This window comes from Aquarana catesbeiana, linkage group LG11 (genome assembly GCF_042186555.1).
Source record: "Aquarana catesbeiana isolate 2022-GZ linkage group LG11, ASM4218655v1, whole genome shotgun sequence".
Taxonomy (NCBI): Eukaryota; Metazoa; Chordata; class Amphibia; order Anura; family Ranidae; genus Aquarana; species Aquarana catesbeiana.
Window position 1 is genome coordinate 79,847,489 of NC_133334.1, and position 24,179 is coordinate 79,871,667.

General features: G+C 39.5%; 1 protein-coding gene across 1 annotated transcript in view; it reads left to right on the top strand.

Moving 5' to 3' along the window:
- Positions 1-18,732, top strand: part of LOC141112114 (4-galactosyl-N-acetylglucosaminide 3-alpha-L-fucosyltransferase FUT6-like) — a 36,018-nt gene extending 17,286 nt beyond the window's left edge. Inside the window, exon 2 of the mRNA XM_073604581.1 lies at positions 10,142-18,732. Within this exon, the coding sequence (XP_073460682.1) occupies positions 10,149-11,216 (1,068 nt within the window). The 5' untranslated portion in view covers positions 10,142-10,148 and the 3' untranslated portion in view covers positions 11,217-18,732. The remainder of the gene's footprint in view (positions 1-10,141) is intronic.
- Positions 18,733-24,179: the final 5,447 nt, after the last annotated feature.

Consider the following 24,179-nt stretch of genomic DNA (forward strand, 5'->3'; position numbering starts at 1 on the left):
ATTGTTTATAATAGAATGAGGTGAATCCATCTGGGCCCGGGACTGAGTTTTTTTTAAAGGATTTTATTATATGATGTATTTCCTCCTCTGTGCATGGGGCGTTTAAAGCATCTATTTGTGTTTGGGTTAGCTTTGGAAAAGGGATTTTCTCCAACCAGGACATTGCTGTGGGCGGGATCGATGAGTTAGGGGCTGAAAGTAGGTCAGAGTAGAATTTTTTAAAAATAGATAATATTTCTTGTGGATGAGTGACTAGTTGGTTTGAGTTATTTTTAAGTTTATATACATGGGTGGGTTTTATTGATTGGTTAAGCTTGTGCGCAGACATTGACGAATATACATTACTTGACAGGAAAAATTTTGCTTTTGACCATCTAAGGGACTTTTTTGCTTTATATGTGAGTAATGAGTCTAATTCATTACGTTTTTGGGATATTAATAAATATATGTTTGTGTCGTGCGTATTGGTATGAATTTTGTATAGGTAGTGAAGATCTTTAGTAAGGGTATGAATTTTTTTCCCATTCTAGTTTATTACATCTTGCTGCTCTTTTGATGAGAAGGCCTCTCAAAACAGCCTTATGTGCTAACCATAATGAAGTTGGAGAGATCTCTGGGGTAGAATTTAGATTGAAATAGTCTTTTATTTCTAAAGCGATCTCCTGGTTGTGTATGGGGTCTGTTAGAATTGATTCGTTAATTCTCCACGAATATGGAGTAGAAGTGAGGCCTATAAATTGAGTATTAAACGTTGTGATTTGATGGTCTAACCAAGCACACGGGTGTATTGAGGCATCGTGGGAATTGGCAAGGATTATTGGAGTGCAAAAAATGTAATCAATACGTGAGTATGAATCGTGCGGGTGTGACTAAAAGGTATACTCACGAGCACCTAAATTCAATGATCTCCACGTATCAATTAGTTGTAAACTATTTATGTGTGTTATGGTTGTTTTTGAGAATGTTTTGGAGTTTTGATTTTGTTTGCTGCGGTCTAAGTTAGGTTGGTAGGCCGAGTTAAAATCACCACCTAAAATAATATGTGGTGAGTGGTATTGTTGTAGTATATTAAAGAAATTTGTGAAAAAAGTAGTTTGGGAATCATTTGGTGCATATACATTAGCAATCGTTAGTTCTCTACCGGATAACAATCCTTTTCTGATGATGTACCTACTATCTTGATCCTTGTAAACCTGTTGAACCTCCAATGGAAAAGAGTGGTGGATAAAAATTGCCTCACCTTTGGTTTTGGAGGTGGATGTGGTATAAAAGGATTGATTAAAAGCTTTATGGAAATATGTGGGGTGTCCATCTTTCATGAAATGTGTTTCTTGTAACAATAATACTTTGGCATTTCGTTTTTTATATTGTAAGAATGCTTTTTTCCTCTTGTGTGGTGAATTAAATCCTTGGACATTGTGAGATAAGATTGTTATAGCCATGTGGTTAGACACAATTTTGGGGGCTCATCAGGAAGTAAGATTTGATAAAATAAGGGAAATATGGTGTATAATTGACTGACCAATTGTATTAGAGATAGACACGGTAAAACAGGCGTACAAGGATTTAATCCAGTGTATAAACTTTGCAATCAAGAATTTAAACTCAGTCTTTGAGTATATGAGACAAAATTTTTGCTTCTAACAAGAGATAACATTAATAAGAACATAAAAAGATATATGAATAATCTTTTAGGAAAAATAGAAAACATTTCTCTAGTGAGAAAATATGTAGAGACTGAGAGGGGGTCAATCATGTCGGCATAGGCGGGACGCCACCTCCAATGTCATAGGGATGTATATCTGTGCAGCTTATATCTAGTATACTAGAGATTAAAGACGGTGTCAGTGTATCTATTATTTATTACTGTGGAAAAGGAAGCTGAAGAGAAAGAAAAAAAAAAAAGGAAGCTAGAAATAGATCTAAATATCTAGTGATGTTGAAGAAGAAACACATACAGATCAAACTTTAGATCTATTGTACGGTTATTTACTAACACGTTGTGAATAATATGCATTACTACCACCATACCAGAGAATGAAACGTGTAATTGTAGTATTAACTGATATGCTCAACTGGTATATTGATCCACTAATGGGCAGGCCAAATTGTTGATTAGCCTAAGAAATTCAAACCATGTTGCTGCATGGGCGTACGTCTAGAGAGGATTTTGCAAAACATACCTAAAAGAGAGCAACAAGTGTCTATGGTCTGATTCTTTTACTTGGTATGCCTTACCAATATATGACACAAGATGGCACTGTTATGATATGGTATGATATATAAAAAATTGCATTGAGACTAATAAAAGTCTGTGTAGAGAAAGATATTTAAGGCTTGTAGTGCTATGTTGTGACAGTAGATGTCAGTGTAGTACCATTATTCAGATGAGCTTAGAACAGAATTTCTCAACTCCAGTCCTCAAGGCGCCCCAACAGGTCATGTTTGCAGGCTTTCCGATATTTTGCACAGGTGATTTGATCAGTTTCACTGCCTTAGTAATTACCACAGTTGTTTCATTTGAGGGAAATCCTGAAAACATGACCTGTTGGGGCGCCTTGAGGACTGGAGTTGAGAAACACTGCTCTAGAGAGATCATTATAAGCAATTGATAGTTCATCATGCTTATTTTCTAGCAGGTCAGTACGTGTACCTATTGCTGCAATTTCTTGGGATAAGGTACAAGTGAATTTTTGTATCTCTGTTTGGAATTTAGTGAGCAGTTTAGTGTATAAAGCTTCTAAACTGTTGTCCAAATCTGATTTAGATAAGGGTGTGTACTCACTGCTTTTTGAAGATACTGTGTCCGTCTGTTGTAGGTCTTTAGCAGGAGGATGGGCGGCAGATGAAGTGGGCAGGGTGCCAGCGACATTTTTAGCCATGCTTTTCTCCTGTGATCTGAGCAGATAGTGAGTTAGAGACTTCTGGTGGCTCCTCCGTCTCTTCTTCTGCGAATTCGGCATGCACAGATGATAGTCCGTGGGGGTATCTTACTTTCAGGCCGTTTTTGTGTGATTATGACCCTGTTTAGGTGGCTTTAAGCCCTGAAGGCGCCGGAGCTCTGATTAGAAGCGGCCGCTCCGTCCCATGCTGCGCATGTGCCCTGCAACTCAGTATTGTGCATTTGTGTAAGTTAATGATACATTTGCCAATTTTCCATTGTAAATGAGAAATCACATTCTTGTTCCCACTTAAGCATATAGGGAAGTTTGGATTGTTCTGCATTATTGACTAGATTAGAGTAGATTTCAGATATCAGACCTGTTCTCCTAGGTGTTTTTAGACAAATTTTTTCAAAAAATGATGGTGGGAGTGAGTTTACTGTTTGGAAATATGTACTAAAAAAATGTCTAATTTGGAGAAATGTATTAAACTCTGTATTGGGGATCTGATGTCTAGATTTCAATGAAGAGAATGAAGTTGTTGTTTTCTAAAAAATTAAAGAGGGATATTAGGTTATTATTTGTCCACCATGAAAAGTCTCCTATTTCATTTGAGGTAAGGGGGAATTTTGGGTCACCGATAAAAGATGCAAGTGGATGTGTGTTAGAGGTTAAGTTATATTTTTTGTTATGTAGTTTCCATAATTGATATGAATGTGAGACTAATTGATTAAGGTTGTCTAGGATGTGAGTTGATACTTTATTACCCCATAATATACTTGAGATAGAATATGGTTGGATGGAGTCTTTTTCAAATCTAACCCATGGGACTTTGGGGTTGGGAATGTGCCATTGTGCTATTTGTGACCATCTGGTGGCTAGGTAATAAAGCCAGAAGTCTGGGAGACCTAGACCACCATTTTTCTGTGGATTGTGTAATACTGATCTAGATAGACGTGGATGGGAGTCTGACCAGATAAATGTATTGATTTCTGTTTGGAATTTAGTAATAGTTACTTTATTTTATCTGATTGGGAGAGCTCTAAATAGGTATAACATTTTTGGTAAGATTGTCATCTTAATCACTGTAATTCGGCCAAGAAAAGATATTTTAAAAGATTTCCATAATTTGAGCATCAATCTCATTTTTTGTATTAATGGGGTGTAGTTTTTTAAGGAAAGTTCATTAATATTTGGTGTAAGTAATATACCAAGATATGGGAGAGAATCCATTGACCATGAGAGATTGAATGAGGAACGTAAGGAGTCTAATTGGGATGATGGGATGTTAATTGGCATACCTATAGATTTGGTGACATTCACTGTTAGGCCAGATAGTGAGGCGAATGTTTTGAGAGTATGTAGTAAATTTGGTAAAGCAATATTGGGTTGTGTGAGGAATAATACCATATCGTCAGCATACATACTCAATTTATAGGTATTATTGTTAGACTTATAACCTTTTATATCTGGGTTGTGCAGTATTGCTGTAGCTAAGGGTTCAAGCTCTAATGCAAATAAAAAGGGAGATAGGGGACAACCCTGTCTTGTTCCTCTGCCTAGTCTGAAAAAGTCTGAATTACAGCCTGGTAATCTAATCCTAGTGGATGGGTTATGATAAAGTGTGTGAAAGGCATGGAGAAATTCACCTAAGAAGCCGTATGTTTTCTGAACTAAGTCAAGGAAATCCCAGGATACACTATCAAATGCTTTATTGATATCGAGACTAAGAAGTAAAACAGATTTGGAGTTGATATTTGCGTCTTGTATTATGTTAGTGACTAATCTAATGTTGTCTGTAATTTGTCTACCAGGTATGAAACCTGATTGGTAGGGGGAGATTAGTGGGGGAATTATTAATGCAAGTCTATTGGATAATAGTCTACAGAATATCTTAAGGTCGTTGTTTATTACAGAAATTGGTCTATAGTTTTGTGGCAATGTGTGGTCTTTGTTTGGTTTTGGGATAAGAGACATATTTGCAAGAAGCACTTCTTCTGGGAACTGTTCTCCTTTAAGAATGTTGTTATATAATTTTGCTAAATTTGGTGTTAATAATTGTTGATATTGTTTATAATAGAATGAGGTGAATCCATCTGGGCCCGGGACTGAGTTTTTTTTAAGGGATTTTATTATATGATATATTTCCTCCTCTGTGCATGGGGCGTTTAAAGCATCTATTTGTGTTTGGGTTAGCTTTGGAAAAGGGATTTTCTCCAACCAGGACATTGCTGTGGGCGGGATCGATGAGTTAGGGGCTGAAAGTAGGTCAGAGTAGAATTTTTTAAAAATAGATAATATTTCTTGTGGATGAGTGACTAGTTGGTTTGAGTTATTTTTAAGTTTATATACATGGATGGGTTTTATTGATTGGTTAAGCTTGTGCGCAGACATTGACGAATATACATTACTTGACAGGAAAAATTTTGCTTTTGACCATCTAAGGGACTTTTCTGCTTTATATGTGAGTAATGAGTCTAATTCATTGCGTTTTTGGGATGTTAATAAATATATGTTTGTGTCGTGCGTGTTGGTATGAATTTTGTATAGGTTGTGAAGATCTTTAGTAAGGGTATTAATTTTTTTCCCATTCTAGTTTATTACATCTTGCTGCTCTTTTGATGAGAAGGCCTCTCAAAACAGCCTTATGTGCTAACCATAATGAAGTTGGAGAGATCTTTGGGGTAGAATTTAGATTGAAATAGTCTTTTATTTCTAAAGCGATCTCCTGGTTGTGTATGGGGTCTGTTAGAATTGATTCGTTAATTCTCCACGAATATGGAGTAGAAGTGAGGCCTATAAATTGAGTATTAAACGTTGTGATTTGATGGTCTAACCAAGCACACGGGTGTATTGAGGCATCGTGGGAATTGGCAAGGATTAGAGTGCAAAAAATGTAATCAATACGTGAGTATGAATCGTGCGGGTGTGACTAAAAGGTATACTCACGAGCACCTAAATTCAATGATCTCCACGTATGAATTAGTTGTAAACTATTTATGTGTGTTATGGTTGTTTTTGAGAATGTTTTGGAGTTTTGATTTTGTTTGCTGCGGTCTAAGTTAGGTTGGTAGGCCGAGTTAAAATCACCACCTAAAATAATATGTGGTGAGTGGTATTGTTGTAGTATATTAAAGAAATTTGTGAAAAAAGTAGTTTGTGAATCATTTGGTGCATATACATTAGCAATCGTTAGTTCTCTACCGGATAACAATCCTTTTCTGATGATGTACCTACTATCTTGATCCTTGTAAACCTGTTGAACCTCCAATGGAAAAGAGTGGTGGATAAAAATTGCCTCACCTTTGGTTTTGGAGGTGGATGTGGTATAAAAGGATTGATCAAAAGCTTTATGGAAATATGTGGGGTGTCCATCTTTCATGAAATGTGTTTCTTGTAACAATAATACTTTGGCATTTCGTTTTTTATATTGTAAGAATGCTTTTTTCCTCTTGTGTGGTGAATTAAATCCTTGGACATTGTGAGATAAGATTGTTATAGCCATGTGGTTAGACACAATTTTGGGGGCTCATCAGGAAGTAAGATTTGATAAAATAAGGGAAATATGGTGTATAATTGACCAATTGTATTAGAGATAGACACGGTAAAACAGGCGTACAAGGATTTAATCCAGTGTATAAACTTTGCAATCAAGAATTTAAACTCAGTCTTTGAGTATATGAGACAAAATTTTTGCTTCTAACAAGAGATAACATTAATAAGAACATAAAAAGATATATGAATAATCTTTTAGGAAAAATAGAAAACATTTCTCTAGTGAGAAAATATGTAGAGACTGAGAGGGGGTCAATCATGTCAGCATAGGCGGGACGCCACCTCCAATGTCATAGGGATGTATATCTGTGCAGCTTATATCTAGTATACTAGAGATTAAAGACGGTGTCAGTGTATCTATTATTTATTACTGTGGAAAAGGAAGCTGAAGAGAAAGAAAAAAAAAAAAAAAAAGGAAGCTAGAAATAGATCTAAATATCTAGTGATGTTGAAGAAGAAACACATACAGATCAAACTTTAGATCTATTGTACGGTTATTTACTAACACGTTGTGAATAATATGCATTACTACCACCATACCAGAGAATGAAACGTGTAATTGTGGTATTAACTGATATGCTCAACTGGTATATTGATCCACTAATGGGCAGGCCAAATTGTTGATTAGCCTAAGAAATTCAAACCATGTTGCTGCATGGGCGTACGTCTAGAGAGGATTTTGCAAAACATACCTAAAAGAGAGCAACAAGTGTCTATGGTCTGATTCTTTTACTTGGTATGCCTTACCAATATATGACACAAGATGGCACTGTTATGATATGGTATAATATATAAAAAATTGCATTGAGACTAATAAACGTCTGTGTAGGGAAAGATATTTAAGGCTTGTAGTGCTATGTTGTGACAGTAGATGTCAGTGTAGTACCATTCTTCAGATGAGCTTAGAAAGTCCATCTGAATATACTTGCCTCACTATGTCAAATATCTAAATCATATATTGTATTAATACAGTATTACCATTAGTTATTCATAGATGTATTGTGTATCTGTATGTAATTACAAGGCCTCGATATTTAGTAAGGGTGAGTAGGCACATATCAGTTAGGTAATAAACTGTATATAACAATAAAATAAAAAATTAAAAATAATTAAAAAAAAAAAAATTTAGGAGAAAAGGGAAGGAAACATATATATATATATATATATATATATATATATATATATATATATATATATATATATATAAAAAAGTAAAATTAAATAAGATTAAATAATATAAAATTTGCAAAAATTCACACAATAAATGTATCAGTACTTGCATAACTGCGTAAAAATGGATACCGATACACAAATGACTTATAATAAGCAGTGTATTGGGAGAAGAAAAATTAAAAGTAAAAAAATAATAATTGTCTTCCTGTTAAAGCTTTATGAGAGAGAGAAAAAAAAAAAGGGGGGAGTAAAAAGTTTTTGTAGATTTTCTTAGCTCCATTGAGCGGGATTGTGTCTGTATCTGCGTCTGTCTCCACGTGAAGCCGCGGTGTTCCAAATAGGAGCTGGGCAGTTTGTAGAGGGAGTACGTGGGAGGTTGCTGGGATCTAGAAGACCTAATTTTGTCAGGATATCTTGACCTTCGGTGATGTTGGCGGCTATGTAGGTGGTACCGTTATGAGGAATTATTAGCTTAAAGGGGAAACCCCAACGGTAGCGGATCCTTGCTGTGGAGAGAACTGAGGTGATTTCTTTCATTTTTTTGCATCTATCAAGCGTTGCCTGCGAGATGTCCAGATAAATCTGTAACTGAACTCCATCTAACGTGATGTTTCTGATGCCCCGTGCAGCACGCATTATTTCTTCTTTAATTAGGAAGTCTTTCATACAAAGTACAATATCACGGGGGGGGGGTTTATCAGGCGGAGGTTTAGCTCTAAGTGCACGATGTATGCGGTCACATTTGAAAGATCCGGGGTCTTGCTCTGGTAACAGAGACTGGAATAATTTTGTGGAGTATGCGATTAAATCTGTGACAGATTCTGGGGCTCCTCTTATTCTAAGATTACTCCTTCTGTTTCTATTGTCCAAATCCTCCACGTGCGCTTGCAACTGGGTAAAAGCTGATGCAAGAGATTCATGTTCTCTAGAGAGATCATTATAAGCAATTGATAGTTCATCATACTTATTTTCTAGCAGGTCAGTACGTGTACCTATTGCTGCAATTTCTTGGGATAAGGTACAAGTGGATTTTTGTATCTCTGTTTGGAATTTAGTGAGCAGTTTAGTGTATAAAGCTTCTAAACTGTTGTCCAAATCTGATTTAGATAAGGGTGTGTACTCACTGCTTTTTGAAGATACTGTGTCCGTCTGTTGTAGGTCTTTAGCAGGAGGATGGGCGGCAGATGAAGTGGGCAGGGTGCCAGCGACATTTTTAGCCATGCTTTTCTCCTGTGATCTGAGCAGATAGTGAGTTAGAGACTTCTGGTGGCTCCTCCGTCTCTTCTTCTGCGAATTCGGCATGCACAGATGATAGTCCGTGGGGGTATCTTACTTTCAGGCCGTTTTTGTGTGATTATGACCCCGTTTAGGTGGCTTTAAGCCCTGAAGGCGCCGGAGCTCTGATTAGAAGCGGCAGCTCCGTCCCATGCCGCGCATGTGCCCTGCAACTCAGTATTAATGCCCAATGCTACACTTACAAAAACTGTATAAAGTGAGATAGTATGATGGCATATACAGTATACTAAGAAGTAGGTTTAGGTTGTTTTTTAAGAACAGTCAGGGAAATGGTTTCCTGTTTGATTACAGCTTCATAAAGTCCAATACTATAAACTTTTGCACCATAAACTTTACACAAAATCAACATAAATTGAGCAGCTTGTAACATTAGATTATTGGGGACCAGCATAATGATTCTTTCCAGATTTACTGAGCTCTAAATTGTACAATGTCAATGTACAGTGCCTTGACAAAGTATTCATACACCTTGAAATTTTCCACATTTTATCATGTTACAACCAAAAACGTAAATGTATTTTTTTGGGATTTTATGTGATAGACCAACACAAAGTGGCACATAATTGTCAAGGGGAAGGAAAACGATAAATGGTTTTCATTTTTTTTTTTTACAAATAAATATCTGAAAAGTGTGGTGTGCATTTGTATTTAGCCCCCTTTACTCTGATACCCCTAACTAAAATCTAGTGAAACCAATTGTCTTCAGAAGTCAAAATGTGGAAAATTTCAAGGGGTATGAATCCTTTTTTAAGGCACTGTACAATGCCAAAAGCTTTACTTTTGTAAATGTCCAAACCAACTCAAAATGTTTCAGAATGGCATTGGTAGGTTACCTCAACCACTAACTCTTGGAGTCTCTCATGGCAATGTTTCCCTATAATTGTCTGATCCTGCCCTTCCCACAAGACCCCAAACAATAAAGTAGTTCTCCGTTATGTCTGCATTGCATAGATTTTCTTTATTGTAAATTAACCATTGGTGGGAGATCAGCATTATCTCATGGCTTTTGTAATGGCAACTGTAGTTGAGCATATCTGGAAAACCTGGTGGGCATATAAAGACAGTGAAGTTCCAGAATGCAAATCAACTTGTCAGCTAAAAATAAAAACAAAATCTAAAATCAGTGTCAGTTTAGCTGACACTTGGCTATAATCTGACTTTTTCCTTTTTGAATGTGTTTGGTTCTCAGATTTGTTTATATTGAACTGGTTTGTCTTTGTCAATTTTTTTTTCAGGTATATAATGAAGCCAGCACAACAGTCGTCATCACGTTCTCATTATTTTACTATATTTCTCATCCAAACTTTAGTTGCCTTTATGTTATTCAGTTATAATCATATTAGTAATAAACATGTCAGAAATGAGGTTTCCATCATGACCACCAACTGCACAGATTCTGCAGCTCCCTCCAAGCCTGAATTGAATTTCACTGTCTTGTTATGGACGTGGCCATTTGGTTACCAGTTCCCTTTAGAAGAGTGTCCAAAACCCTTTGGTACTAAGTGCCTGCTCACAGCCAACCGTAGCTTATATAACACAGCAAATGCAGTCGTTTTTCATCACAGGGATGTATGTGGATCCAGACAGCAGATGCCACAGATGCCAAGGCCCGAAGGACAATATTGGGTTTGGTTTACTTTGGAATCTCCAAGTCATAATCCAAACCTGCACTTCATGGACAAACTCATCAACCTCACTATGTCCTACCGCAGTGACTCTGATATCTTTACTCCTTATGGATGGTTAGAACGGAATGAAGCTGCTGCTAATTATACAATCCCAAAAAAGTCTCATCTGGTGGCTTGGCTTGTCAGTAACTGGAATCCTAATTCGAGACGGGTCAAGTTTTATAACGACTTAAAGAATTATATACTAATAGATGTTTATGGTCGACAACATCTCCCTTTAGCCAGGGAGGACACAAATTCAGTAATCGCTAAATATAAGTTCTACTTATCCTTTGAGAACTCAATACATACAGACTATATAACAGAAAAACTGTGGAGTAATGCATTTAGGTCAGGAAGTGTCCCCGTGGTTCTTGGCCCACCCCGAGAAAACTATGAGAGATTTATTCCACCTGATTCATTCATTCATGTGGATGACTTCTCCAGTGCAAAAGAGCTGGCTTCCTACCTGCTTGAACTGGACAAAAATGATCAGAAATACCAGGAATACTTCAAATGGAGATCAAAACTGAAGCCAGTGGAACATGTTTCTTGGATTGTGCATTACTGCAAAGCATGTGTAGAACTCCAAACTGCCCCTTCGTATAGAACCATATCAAGTCTTGGTAAATGGTTCACATGACAAATGGAATATATCATTTCTGGAGAAAAAAAATTCTTGACTGAAAAAGGGACCCACAAATTAACTCCAATAAATGTAATAAGGAAACAAAAATAGTAAAGTATAAAGCACAAAGAACAGTGGCTTATAGCAACAAGTCACAAATCATCGTCTAGCTGATTTAAATATTTGCAAACAATAAGGAAACCATAAACTGGTTGCGCAGGTGACAGGGGGTTAATAGAGTACTACATAGATATACATAAAATATATATTCTTTATTCATAAAGTGCTATAAACATATAAGACCATTCGATTTGATCCATATCGCATCTCTAAGAACATACAGTATCTCACAAAAGTGAGTACACCCCTTACATTTTTGTACATATTTTATTATATCTTTTCATGTGACAACACTGAAGAAATGACACTTTGCTACAATGTAAAGTAGTGAGTGTACAGCTTGTATAACAGTGTAAATTTGCTGTCCCCTCAAAATAACACAACACACAGCCATTAATGACTATACCGCTGGCAACAAAAGTAAGTACACCCCTAAGTGAAAATGTCCAAATTTGGCCCAATTAGCCATTTTCCCTCCCCGGTGTCATGTGACTCATTAGTGTTACAAGGTCTCAGGTGTGAATGGGGAGCAGGTGTGTTACATTTGGTGTTATCGTTCTCACGCTCTCATCATTGTCACTGGAAGTTCAACATGGCACCCCATGGCAAAGAACTCTCTGAGCCTGAAAGACCCTGAAACATAGCTGCAGCACGGTGGCCAAGACCATACAGCGGTGTTGCCTTATAAGTTTATGTGGAATCTCCAGTAGCAACTGGGAATATTTGAATATAAATATATATATATATATATATATATATATTTATATATTAGTTTTGGATAAGAAATAAGTCGTGTGTATGTGACAGGGTTTCAGTAAAGGGTTAATTTAGCTAGATGTAAATATGCGACAGGATTTGCCTGAAAAGAGCTAATGCATTTAACAGCTACTTGTAGTATGTGAGAAGGAAGCACTGTGGAGACAATCGGCTGTTTACCTATATTTAATATTCAAAGAGCCAGGAAGAGATACCATCTGAAGTGTAGTTGTTACAGGGCCAAATTCATTAGCTCGATAAAGGCCTTTGTGTTCCTCCGTGCTAATCAACCATTTGTCCATTTCAAAGGGGTGTTTGAGAGGATGAGAATATTTCTTTCATTTGTTCAGGAAAGGAGGTTTTGCCCTGGCTCATGCCATGCATAAGTTAAGTGCCCCTTTCAAGAGAAGGTGATGACCTTCACCTTAATTCCTCTTCAAACAACTTATCACTAGCTCGTTACCCCAACAAGAGGAAGTTGCCCAAATTAGGAGATACGCCTGGTGGGAGTAGAGGGCTAACAGAATACCCCAATCAGAGTGGCCCTATTCAATTCAATGAGAGATGGGCCTATAAGAAGGAATCCCAAAAAGAGTGGGGGAGAGATGAAAACTGACCTGGGCCCAGGAACATTAATATAGGTAATTATCAGAGCAACTCCCAGCACTTAAAGGTATACCTGCTTGTCATGTTTGTTTACCATTTGTATTGTGATGAATATACTTTGTCTTCTTGTACTATAACCTAATATTTTCTCCCTTAACCTCCCTGGCGGTATGATTATTTCGGATTTTAGGTGCTGAAAGCGGTACAATTATTTTGCATGTAAATTTGGCGTTTTATATTGTAGGTCTGTAATTCTTAACAATAACACACTTAAATCTGTCCAAACAAGAGTCTAGTAGATATCCCGGGTATGATAAAGTTTGAAACACAAAAACATAAATTATAATACAATAAATAAAAATAAATAATTAAAAAAAAAAAAATAATAAAATAAATTTCCCCGCGATTCACTATCGCTCAATTCTGCAAGTGTTCTAATTTACTATCACTGTTTTCTAGCTGGTCTAAAGCCACTTTTGATGTAAAGGGACACTTTTTGGTTGCTATGGACAATCTCCAGTTTCCAGGCAGAAAGAACAGTATATATAACATAAAACTGCATGCAGGGCATAGGACAAAGCACTGGGGACAAAAGGGATGTGAAATAATTTCATACAGTACTGTAATCTGTAAGATTACAGTACTGTATGTGTTATGATTTTACACTTTTTTGAATTTGCCGCCAGGCTCCGCCCCCGTGCGTTGCACCGCTCGCAGGGAACAGAGCCTGGCACGGAGAGGCTTCAGAAGAGGACGGAGCCCGCAGACACAGCGGGGGACATCGCAGGATCCCGGGGACAAGGTAAGTAAAGCCACACCAGGATCCTGCGATGTAATCCCGAGTGTGGCTCGGGGTTACCGCTAATGGTCCTGAATTTTAACCCCAAGCCACACTCGGGAAAACCGCCAGGGAGGCTACGACTATAGATATTGTCTGTGTATTAGGTAGACTTTAAACGCTACTTTAATAAATGTTATTATATTAAAGCTTTCACTTCTGGTCATAAGAACTCTTATTTAACCAACCTCATATCTTATGGTTAATAATTCATAAATAAACATTTAGAACGTTAACAGCGGTTTAACAGGACAGGTTCCACTCAGAACAGGCCTTGCTATGGTCGACCAAAGAAGTTGAGTGCACATGCTCAGCATCATATCCGGAGGTTGTCTTTGGGAAATAGGTGTATGAGTGCTGCCAGCATTACTGCAGAGGTTAGAGGGGTGGAGGGTCAGCCTGATAGTGCTCAGACCATACGGCACACACTGAATCAAATTGGTCTGCTTGGCTGTCGTCCCAGAAGGAAGCCTTTCCTAAAGATGATACACAAGAAAGCCCACAAACAGTTTGCTGAAGACAAGCAGACTAAGGACATGGATTACTGGAACCATGTTCTGTGGTCTGATGAGACCAAGATAAACTTATTTGGTTCAGATAGTGTCAAGCTTGTGTGGTGGCAACCAGGAAAGGAGTACAAAGACAAGTGTGTCTAAGCATGGTGGTGGGAGTGTTATGTTCTGGGGCTGCATGAGTGCTGCCGGAACTGGGGAACTACAGTTCCTTGAGGTAACCATGAATGCCAACATGTACTGTGACATACTGAAGCAGAGCATGATCCCCCTCACTTTGGAGACTGGGCCGCAGGGCAGTATTCCAACATAACGATCCCAAACACACCTCCAAGATGACCACTGCCTTGCTAAAGAAGCTGAGGGTAAAGGTGATGGAGTGGCCAAGCATGTCTCCATAAGTAAACCCTATTGAGCATCTGTGGGGTATCCTCAAACAGAAGGTGGAGGAGCGTAAGTTCTCTAACATCCACCAGCTCAGTGATGTCATCATGGAGAAGTGGAAGAGGACTCCAGTGGCAACCTGTGAAGCTCTGGTGAACTCCATGCCCAAGAGGGTTAAGGCAGTGCTGGAAAATAATGGTGGCCACACAAAATATTGACACTTTAGGCCCAATTTGGACATTTTCACTTAGGGGTGTACTCATTTTTTTTTGCCAGCAGTTTAGACAGTAATGGCTGTGTGTTGAGTTATTTTGAGGGGACAGCTAATTTACACTGTTATACAAGCTGTACACTTACTACTGTACATTGTAACAAAGTGCCAAGCGGACAATACAAACGCTTTAAAGTTGAACTTTAAACAAATGGCCTATTTGTATTTTTATTCATTCAGTTCTGATATTTACAAAGCTCTGCAAGTCAATACAGACATTTTTCTGACCTGACTTTTCCCTAATGCAGTTATGCAATACAGCTTGGTCGCCTCTTCCTGTCTGTAGCTGGACCGTGAAGGAGCAGCGATAGAAGGGTCATCAAAACTTTGTCGGAATGTTCCTTGTCAGCAGATGAACATTGCATTACACCTGACGAGGAAAGGGTGACATGAGGCTGATACCAAGTTAAAGTGTCCCTAATCTTACATCATAAAGAAATATAATGACACTACTCTCAATCTCTATTGCTACCCCACTTATTAGGTAAAAAAATACATAACTGCATTAAAGTGATTGTAAAGGCTAAAAGTTTTTTTTTACCTTAATGCATTCTCTACATCAGGGGTTCTCAAACTATGGTCCTCCAGTTGTTCAGGAACTACAATTCCCATCATTCCCAGTCATGTCTGTGAATGTCAGAGTTTTACAATGCCTCATGGGACTTGTAGTTCCGCAACAGCTGGAGGGCCGTAGTTTGAAGATCCCTGCTCTACATCAAGGTAAAAAACCTTTCAGGTGCAGCCCCCACTAAATACTTACCTAAACCAAATCTCGAACCAGCGCTGTGCCTGAGAGCAGTGGCTCTCTATCTCTCCCTCCTCACTGGACTCAGTGAGAGCAGCAGGAGCCAATGACTCCTGCTGCTGTCAATCAAATCCAGCTATGAGTGACCGGGGATGGGGCCTGAGCCATGCTGTGTGTGTCAATAGATGGAGCAAGCTCACATAAGAACCAGCCCTAGAAAGTAACTTGTTAGTGGGGTATGCAAAGGCAGGAGGAGCCAGGAGCACCAGCGGGGGACCCCAGAAGAGGAAGATCGGGGCTGCTCTGTGCAAAACTATTGCACAGAGCAGAAAAGTATAACATGTTGTTTCTTAAAAAAAGAAAGGAATAACAAGACCTTAACCACCTGCCTATTGGGCCCTTTCACTTCCTTCCTGCTAAGGCCAATTTTCAGCTTTCAGCTGTCACACTTTGAATCACAATTGCGCAGTCATGCAACTCTGTACCCAAACAAAATTTTTATCATTTTGTAGCAAAATCCTGGGGCCCCTGGGGCCTAATGGTGACCTCCAGAGTTAGGGACAGCTGGCATCCTTCTGTGTGGAGTGGGTTGCAACACATGGTGGGTGTAATGCAAGATGAAATGGTAGGTGCCAGACACTTTTAGAATGCAAAGAGATTTATTGTCTATTGAACAGAACTGGGGAGAGAGGGTTAGGGCCAGGACACCTTTAAGTAGATGCAATGATAATTAGCAGACACAGAGACTTCTATAGAAAGACAGCTATACAGGTGAAGGCCTCCAGCTGGACATGACTTCTGTAAAGGTAGGACCACTGTCTCCTATGGCAACGATCTTGTAGTAGTTACTAACGGCAATTATATTCAACTATCTGCAACACGAACAGTTCTCTGCTTACTCCACAATCACTCACTGTGGATCTTCACTCAATGAACTCCCAGTCTCTTTCACGAGACTTCGGATACAATAGCCACTGGATCCCCTGAGCTCTTTCACTGTTAGCACTCATTATCTTCCTCAAGCGTCATCCCCGCTTCCCTGCTGGGTCCCTGGCTTGGCACTTACAGATACTTTTCAAGCGTCACCCCTAATGACACGCTAAGTCCCTGGCTTGGCACTCACTGATCCTCCACAAGCATCACCTCTGCTGTCCCGCTGGGTCCCTGGCTTGGCACTTGCTGATGTTTTCCCACTTCTACACCGTCCCTGCTGATGAGAAGTCTGCTCTGGTACTGTCCTCAGCTTACTCACAGTGATCTTCGGTAACAAGGTGAATGGTCCCTTAGTGGTGACAGCTTCTCCTTCTACCTCCGACCACAGCTGGTTCCCCGTTCGGCTAAACCGCTACTTCTGGTTAGACTACAAGCCTGCAGTCCCAACCCTGCACTGCTGTCCTGCTTCTGGATAGGCCTGCGGATAGCCTAGCAGCCAGATGCCCCATGATAGGCCTCGGAGGTCCGGCCTAGCAGTCCGGGGCAGTATAACTTGTGTCCACCCAGACAGCTGTCCAGGTGGCACAGAACCCTGATCACCTGACTCCACCCAAATTAAAGAAACCCCTGCCAATTGGCTGAGATACCCCATTCAATCATAATCTGTCAGTGCTATGCCCTTGTCTTATCCAATGTCACCAGCTATCATGCCACCTAGTGACAGAAGAGAGAGGTGCAGCAATTTCAGAATTAGGGGGAAATCACTTGATCTCCTAACAATTGACCAAGGCACTATTGCCTGGCAATTAAATTTGATAGCAACCCTGCCTAAACTTCAGGGTGCTACACTTTATTTTTTAAGACAGATAGAGCTTTCTGTTGGTAGTATTTAATCTCCACTGTGTTTTTATTTTTTGATGAAAAAACCAAAAAAGGCCAAAAAATTTGAAGAAAAAAAGTTTTTCTCAATTTCTGTTATAAAAATTGTCTAAATAGGTAATTTTTCTCCTTCGTTGATGTGCGCTGATGAGGCTGAACTGATAGGCTGCACTGGTGGGCACTGATAGGCTGCACTGGTGGGCACTGATAGGCGGCAGTGAGGGACACTGATGAGGTGGCACTCATAGATGGCCCTGATGGGCACTGATAGGTGGCACTGACAGCCATCACTAATGAGCAATGAAAGGCATCACTAATGGGCATTGACAGGCAGCACTTGTGGGTACAGATTGGCAGCACATGTGGGCACTGTGGGGGCTGCACTGATAATCAGGACACTGATGATCAGTTCCCTGATTGTCAATGTAGATGTCCCCTGTGTGGCTTTGTTTCTATGTAAGTCTAGCACATTATATCTTACAGGAGGATTTTTTTTTCTTTTTCAGAAGTTGACTAATGCTGTCATAAAAGCCTTTAAAAGAGAATTGCCAGATCCAAAAAAACAAACTTACATACTCACATAGATGGATGCAGCATCTGTCTAATACTGTAACTGTTTGCCACCAGCTCCACACTGAGAACTGAGTAATCAAAGACCGCTGGTTAGTTCTTGGATCCACTCTTAACACAGAGCCAGGACTGTGAGTAGCCACTCTGTGCTTTGCCCTTCTAGCACACACTGGAGTGCTGGATTGTGCTGGGAGGTGGGAGCAGCTAGCTCAGGCTCCCAGTGGCACGCTGAGAGCCTGAGCCAGCTGTCAGTCAGGCATCTGGCTCAGGCTCTGAGCCCCAATATTGTCAGGATCCCTGCAGAGCCTGGACAGCCTCTGTGATGTCAACCTGTTGGCTAAACCTGAGTCACAGTAGTACAGAACTAATTGCACGCCTGTGACCCACAGGAGAAGTATGACCAAAAGGGCTTTCGCCATACTAGTGTTAATTTCGTCGACTAAAATATTTTTCTTAACTAAAATATTTTCGTCAATTAAAATAATACTATTTTAGTCTACTAAATCTAAAACAATTCAGATGACTAAAATACGACTAAAACTAAAATGCCACTTTAGTCAAAAGACTAAAATATAACTAAAGCTAAAATGGTATTTTAGTCAAAAGACTATGACAAAAATAAAATTGAAATTAGACATCAAAATGAACACTGCACTACCACAAAAGAATATGTAGGACACATCTACTAAGCTGCTGAAAGAAAAAAAAGTTAAGAAAAAGGCTTATATTTTTTACTAATATTTAATGTTCTTAATATATTCGGGTAATATGTGCAATGACATTACAGCCAATAGAGTTTACCGTTTTTGGGGATTTTTATATGTTCGAGTTGTACTTCTGCTGGTCAAAAAGCAATATTTTTGTTTGTTTATGAAACTTGGTTTTATTTATAAAGACGTTATATATCACAATTGCTGAATCTGTGTCTGTACTCTGTAGTGCATGTTCAAACCTTAATACTATAAATAATAACATGTTATTAGTTTTTTTACTTCAGGAGTATATAATGTTTGGCAATTCTAAAGAAACAATGCATTCAAATTGAACTAAACCCATTAGATTTTAGTACACTAAAATTTCCTGGAGATTTTAGTCGACTAAAATACGACTAAAACTAAAACAATTCAGAGGACTAAAATACGACTAAAACTCGAATGGCATTTTGGTCAAAAGACTATAACTAAGATTAAATCAAAATTTGATGTCAAAATTAACACTGTGCCATACTTGTCCTTTTCATAAGGTAAAGAGGGATATGAAAGGTGCAGTAACCCATAGAAAACGTCAGAGCAGAGAAGGAATTTGATTGTATTCTAAATGGCTTTCAATGTTCTGAGAGCTGTAAACTGAGAGAAAGTTAGGGAAAACCTGTACTCACAGTAAATGCCCTATTCTTGTATTTCCATTAACCACTTAAGGACCGAGCCTCTTTTTGACACTTGTTGTTTACAAGTTAAAATCATTTTTTTTTGCTAGAAAATTACTTAGAACCCCCAAACATTATTTATATTTTTTCAGACACCCTATAGAATAAAATGGCGGTTGTTGCAATACTTTGTCACACCGTATTTGCACAGCAGTCTTACAAGCGCAATTTTTTTGGAAAAAATACACTTTTTTAGTTAACCTCTTCAGATCCACGCTATTGCCAAATGACGGCAACAGCGCGGATCTACATTGCCGGGACGACGTCTATTGCGCGCTCTGTGAGACTGAGACTCGCCTGATCACAGATCATAGTAAGGGGTCGGTCCTGACCCCTTATCACATGATCAGCTGTCAGCCAATGACAGCTGATCATGTGATGTAAACAGAGCCGGTAATCGGCTATTTTTCCTCTTCGCGCTGACAGCGTGAGGAGGAAAAAAAACCCGATCACCGGCGGCCGTGATCGGGACATCAGTCTTGATCATCTGCCCCCACAGCAATAGGCAGCAGTGCCGCCTACCAGTGCCCACCAGCGTCACCCATCAGTGCCCACAGTGCCATCCATTAGTGCCACCCATCAGTGCCCACAGTGCCACCCATCAGTGCCCACAGTGCCACCCATCAGTGCCACCCATCAGTGCCACCCATCAGCGCCCACAGTGCCACCCATCAGCGCCCACATCACTGCAACAACAGTGCTGCACATCAGTGCCACCTATCCATGCCCATCAGTGTCACCTACCAGTGCCCATCAGTGTCGCCCATCAGTGCCACCCATCAGTGCCACCCATCAGTGCCCCCCATCAGTGGTACCTATCAGTGCCACCCATCTGTGCCACCCATCAGTGCCACCCATCAGTGCCACCCATCAGCGCCCATCAATGGCCATCAGTGCCGCCTTATCTGTGCCCATCAGTACCGCCTTATCTGTCCCCATCAGTGCTGCCTTAACTGTGCCTATCAGTGCCGCCATAACTGTGCCTATCAGTGCCGCCATAACTGTGCCTATCCGTGCCTATCAGTGCAGCCTATCATTGCCCACCAGTGCCGCCTCATCAGCGCATATCAATGAAGGAGAAAAATTACCTGATTGGAAAATTTTATAACAAACTATGAAACATGATTTTTTTTTTCAAAATTTTCCATTTTTTTTTTGTTTGTTTAGCAAAAGATAAAAATCCTAGCTGTGATTAAATACCACCAAAAGAAAGCTCTATTTGTGGGAAAAAAATGATAAAAAATGTAATTTGGGTACAGCGTTGTATGACCGCGCAATTGTCATTCAAAGTGCGACAGCGCTGAAAGCTGAAAATTGGTCTGGGCAGGAGGGGGGTTTAAGAGCCCAGTAAGCAAGTGGTTAAAAAATAAGGCAACAGTAAAGTTAGCCCAATTTTTTTATATACATTTAAAGATAATGTTACAACGAGTAAATTGATAGCCAACATGTCATGCTTCAAAATTTCGCCCGCTCATGGAATGGTGACAAACTTTGACCCTTAAAAATCTCCATAGGTGACGTTTAAAAATTTCTACAGGTTACCAGTTTTGAGTTGCAGAGGAGGTATTTTGCTAGAATTATTGCTCTTGCTCTAATGATCCCGATGATACCTCACATGTGTGGTTTGAACACCATTTTCATATGCTTCTGCGCGTGAGCTCGGCGGGACGAGGCGCTTTAAAAATTTTTTTTTACTTATTTAATTTACTTTTTATTTTTATTTTTTTTACACTGTCTTTTTAAAAAAAATGGTTCACTTTTATTCCTATTACAAGGAATGTAAACATCCCTTGTAAAAGAAAAAAAGCATGACAGGACCTCTTAAATGTGAGATCTGGTGTCAAAAACACCTCAGATCTCATATTAACACTTAAATGCAATAAAAAAAAAAATCTAATGTCATTTTATGTCAATTTCCCCTTTAAGACCATTGGACGGAAGTGACGTTTGACATCGCTTCCACCATCTAATGTTATGGAGCCAAGTGGGAGCCATTTTTCCCTCACTCAGCTCCAGGCTTGTCGGGGGAGAGGACGCGATCGGCTTTGCCACTACCGACGGCTTCCGGTAAGCGCCAGAGATGACCAGAGCGCCGAGGGAGGGGCCCTCTCCCACCCCCCTTAAAAGTAATCTTTCAGTGAATCCGCTGCAGAGACCAATTTTATCTTGAAGAGAACTGCCCGCCGTTTCTGAAAATACCGGGGTTATGGCAGCTAGCTGCTGCCATAACAACGGTATTTAGCGTCAAAGGAATGACATACAGCTACGTTGATTTGCGGTAAGTGGTTAAATAGCAAGCACCTCCAGAAATGTATAGGGGCTTCTGTTATATTAATGAGAGACCCGGTGAGCCCCTAAATAGGGCACCCTGTTGTGCAAATCTCAAATTTCTAGAAGAAGTTGCCTTGCCCCCTACTACAGTCTGTACCCCTCTATTGGCCCATATTTGTGATGGGTCTCTTTATTGACCAATAATGAGGCACACAAGGGAAGGTTGTAAGCAGGTGCCTACTGAGGTATTACAGTGTTGGTTGTGTTCAGTATTTCTGGAGTTAAGTGTGTTTTCTTCTGTACCAATGGTACTACTTAGTTAATGTTTCCCGGTGGAAATGGTGCTGCCTGAGAAGCTAGGGTTAACGCTGCTAGCCAGACTTCCCCAGGTTTTCTGCAGAGCCCTGCCTCCTGATGAAGAGACATATAAAAAGTGATCAGCTTGTGTGAGAGATGGAGTTACAGCATGGAAACAGAGAGAAGGAGTGCTGCATCATGTGAAACTGTATTGCGGACTTGGCCTCCCTTTTGGGGTACCCAGTCGGGGTACAGAGAGGTGGATATGGACTCTTATGAAAGGACTGTTCTTATCTAGGAGGTATTTGGGCGGCCTAAGTTAGGATAAATTAGAGCTGTGTATGGAAGGATCTTTGAGATACCGTGCCACATTAACGTTGTAATTTGCAAGAAGTTTAAGTAAAAGTTCTTAAGTTAATAAATGCCTGGTTTGAAGTTCCTACAAAGGGGTGCATATAAAAGCATATCAAAAGAACAGGGCTTGTACTAAAAATGGAAATGAAGAGGAGAAAGTTTGCCACCATGAAGGGTTACTTGTGCAGGGGAGTTGGCAGGAGATGCAGCCATATAGCTTTTGTCATGAGTAACCAGTTGAGTGGTGTGGAATGTTATACAGTGCCTTGAAAAAGTGTTCATACTCCTTGAGATTTTCCACATGTTGTCATGTTACAACCAAAAATGTAAATGTATTTTATTGGGATTTTATGTGATAGACCAACACAAAGTGGTACATAATTGTGAAGTGGAAGGAAAATGATAAACGGTTTTCAAAAATTCAAAACAGATTCTCAATTTAAATTAGGTCTGGACTTTGACTGGGCTGTTCTAACACATGAATATGCTTCCATCTAAACCATTCCATTGTAGCTTTAGTTGTATGTTTAGGGTCGTTTTCCTGCTGGAAAGTGAACCTCCACTCCAGTCTCAAGTTTTTTGCAGACTCTAGCAGGTTTTCTTTTAAGATTGCTCTGTATTTGGCTCCATCCATCTTCCCTTCAACTCTAACCAGCTTTCCTGTCCCTGCTGAAGAAAAGGATCCCCACAACATGATGCTGCCACCACCGCGTTTCACGGTGGGGATGGTGTGTTCAGGGTGATGTGCAGTGTTAGTTTTCCGCCACACATAGGGGGTCATTTACTATAGCGCCAGGAAGTACTGGGCACTATTGCAAATAATAGCGCCCATTTTAGCCAAATAAAATTTCAACAGGTGAATGTGCGAATGAAAAAGAGCGCTATTAGCGGTGCACAAACATTAGTAAAATCGAAATCAGTGCTAATTAGCGATTCCACATATATCCAAATGCCAATTCCTACCAAGTTGTTATACAGAAATGCACTGTAACCACGATCCATGCATGTGAAAGAAACATTTTTATGTGAGATGTGCTCTACCTCGTGTGCATCTATTGATGTATATTGCAATTAGTATTCCTAGTTTTTTTTCCTTCTTTTGCTAACGAATGCAGTTATGAATGATTATTACATAGTAATGTCCGCTATTCTGTAAAGTTACATGTGTTAAACATTTAGGTTACCTATTTGTTGTATGTTGTTTTTTATTTTTAATTTAGGTGACTATAAAGTGGTAATTATTTATGTTCATTCTTTAATCATACTACACTATTATGCGGGTCTTGTACTTAGCACAATGGCTTAGTGGTCTGCTCAGATGTCTCCACAACACTCACGGTTCAAGTTCAAGTTTAAATACCAGCCAACCTACCATCAATCAGCTGTGTTTATTTTTTCAGTGCACAAGCGAATTAAAATAAACAAAGAAATGTAAACTGCCGTTAGATAGTGTGTGGTGTTTGGAATTTCACACCATAATATTATTGAATACTTACATACCATTGCATGCATTTGAAGAGTTAATTTAATAGAATCAGCCAAATTAAAATGCATTGGCTAATTGGCATTCACCTATTTTCAGCATATGCTGCTTTAGCTAATTGGCTAATAGTCATTTGCCTTTTTTTCACCAACTCAATCTTTTAGTATCTCTCTGTGGAATTTGAACCCATGAGTTCTTCAAAGCCTGAATTTTACAAGGCAGAAGTGCTGACCACCAGCCTATTGGGCATAGCACATTTATACACAAAAAATACATTTACTAGTGTTTGATGTTTCTTCTCCCCGAGCTGTCTCTCCTGCAGCCACCGTCTTCTCCCGCTGATGTATTCTTCTGCGCAGCCGGTTACCCGCTAATAAAAAAAAACATCTCTTCTTCTGTGGCAGTCTTCTGTGGCCATCCGATAACGTCACCCAGAGAGTCTGCTCCATGGCTATATAAGAGACGCCACACAGCGGATGACAACACAGCGGGGGAAGACCGACACAGAAGAACGGCTTTTTTTTATTAGTGGG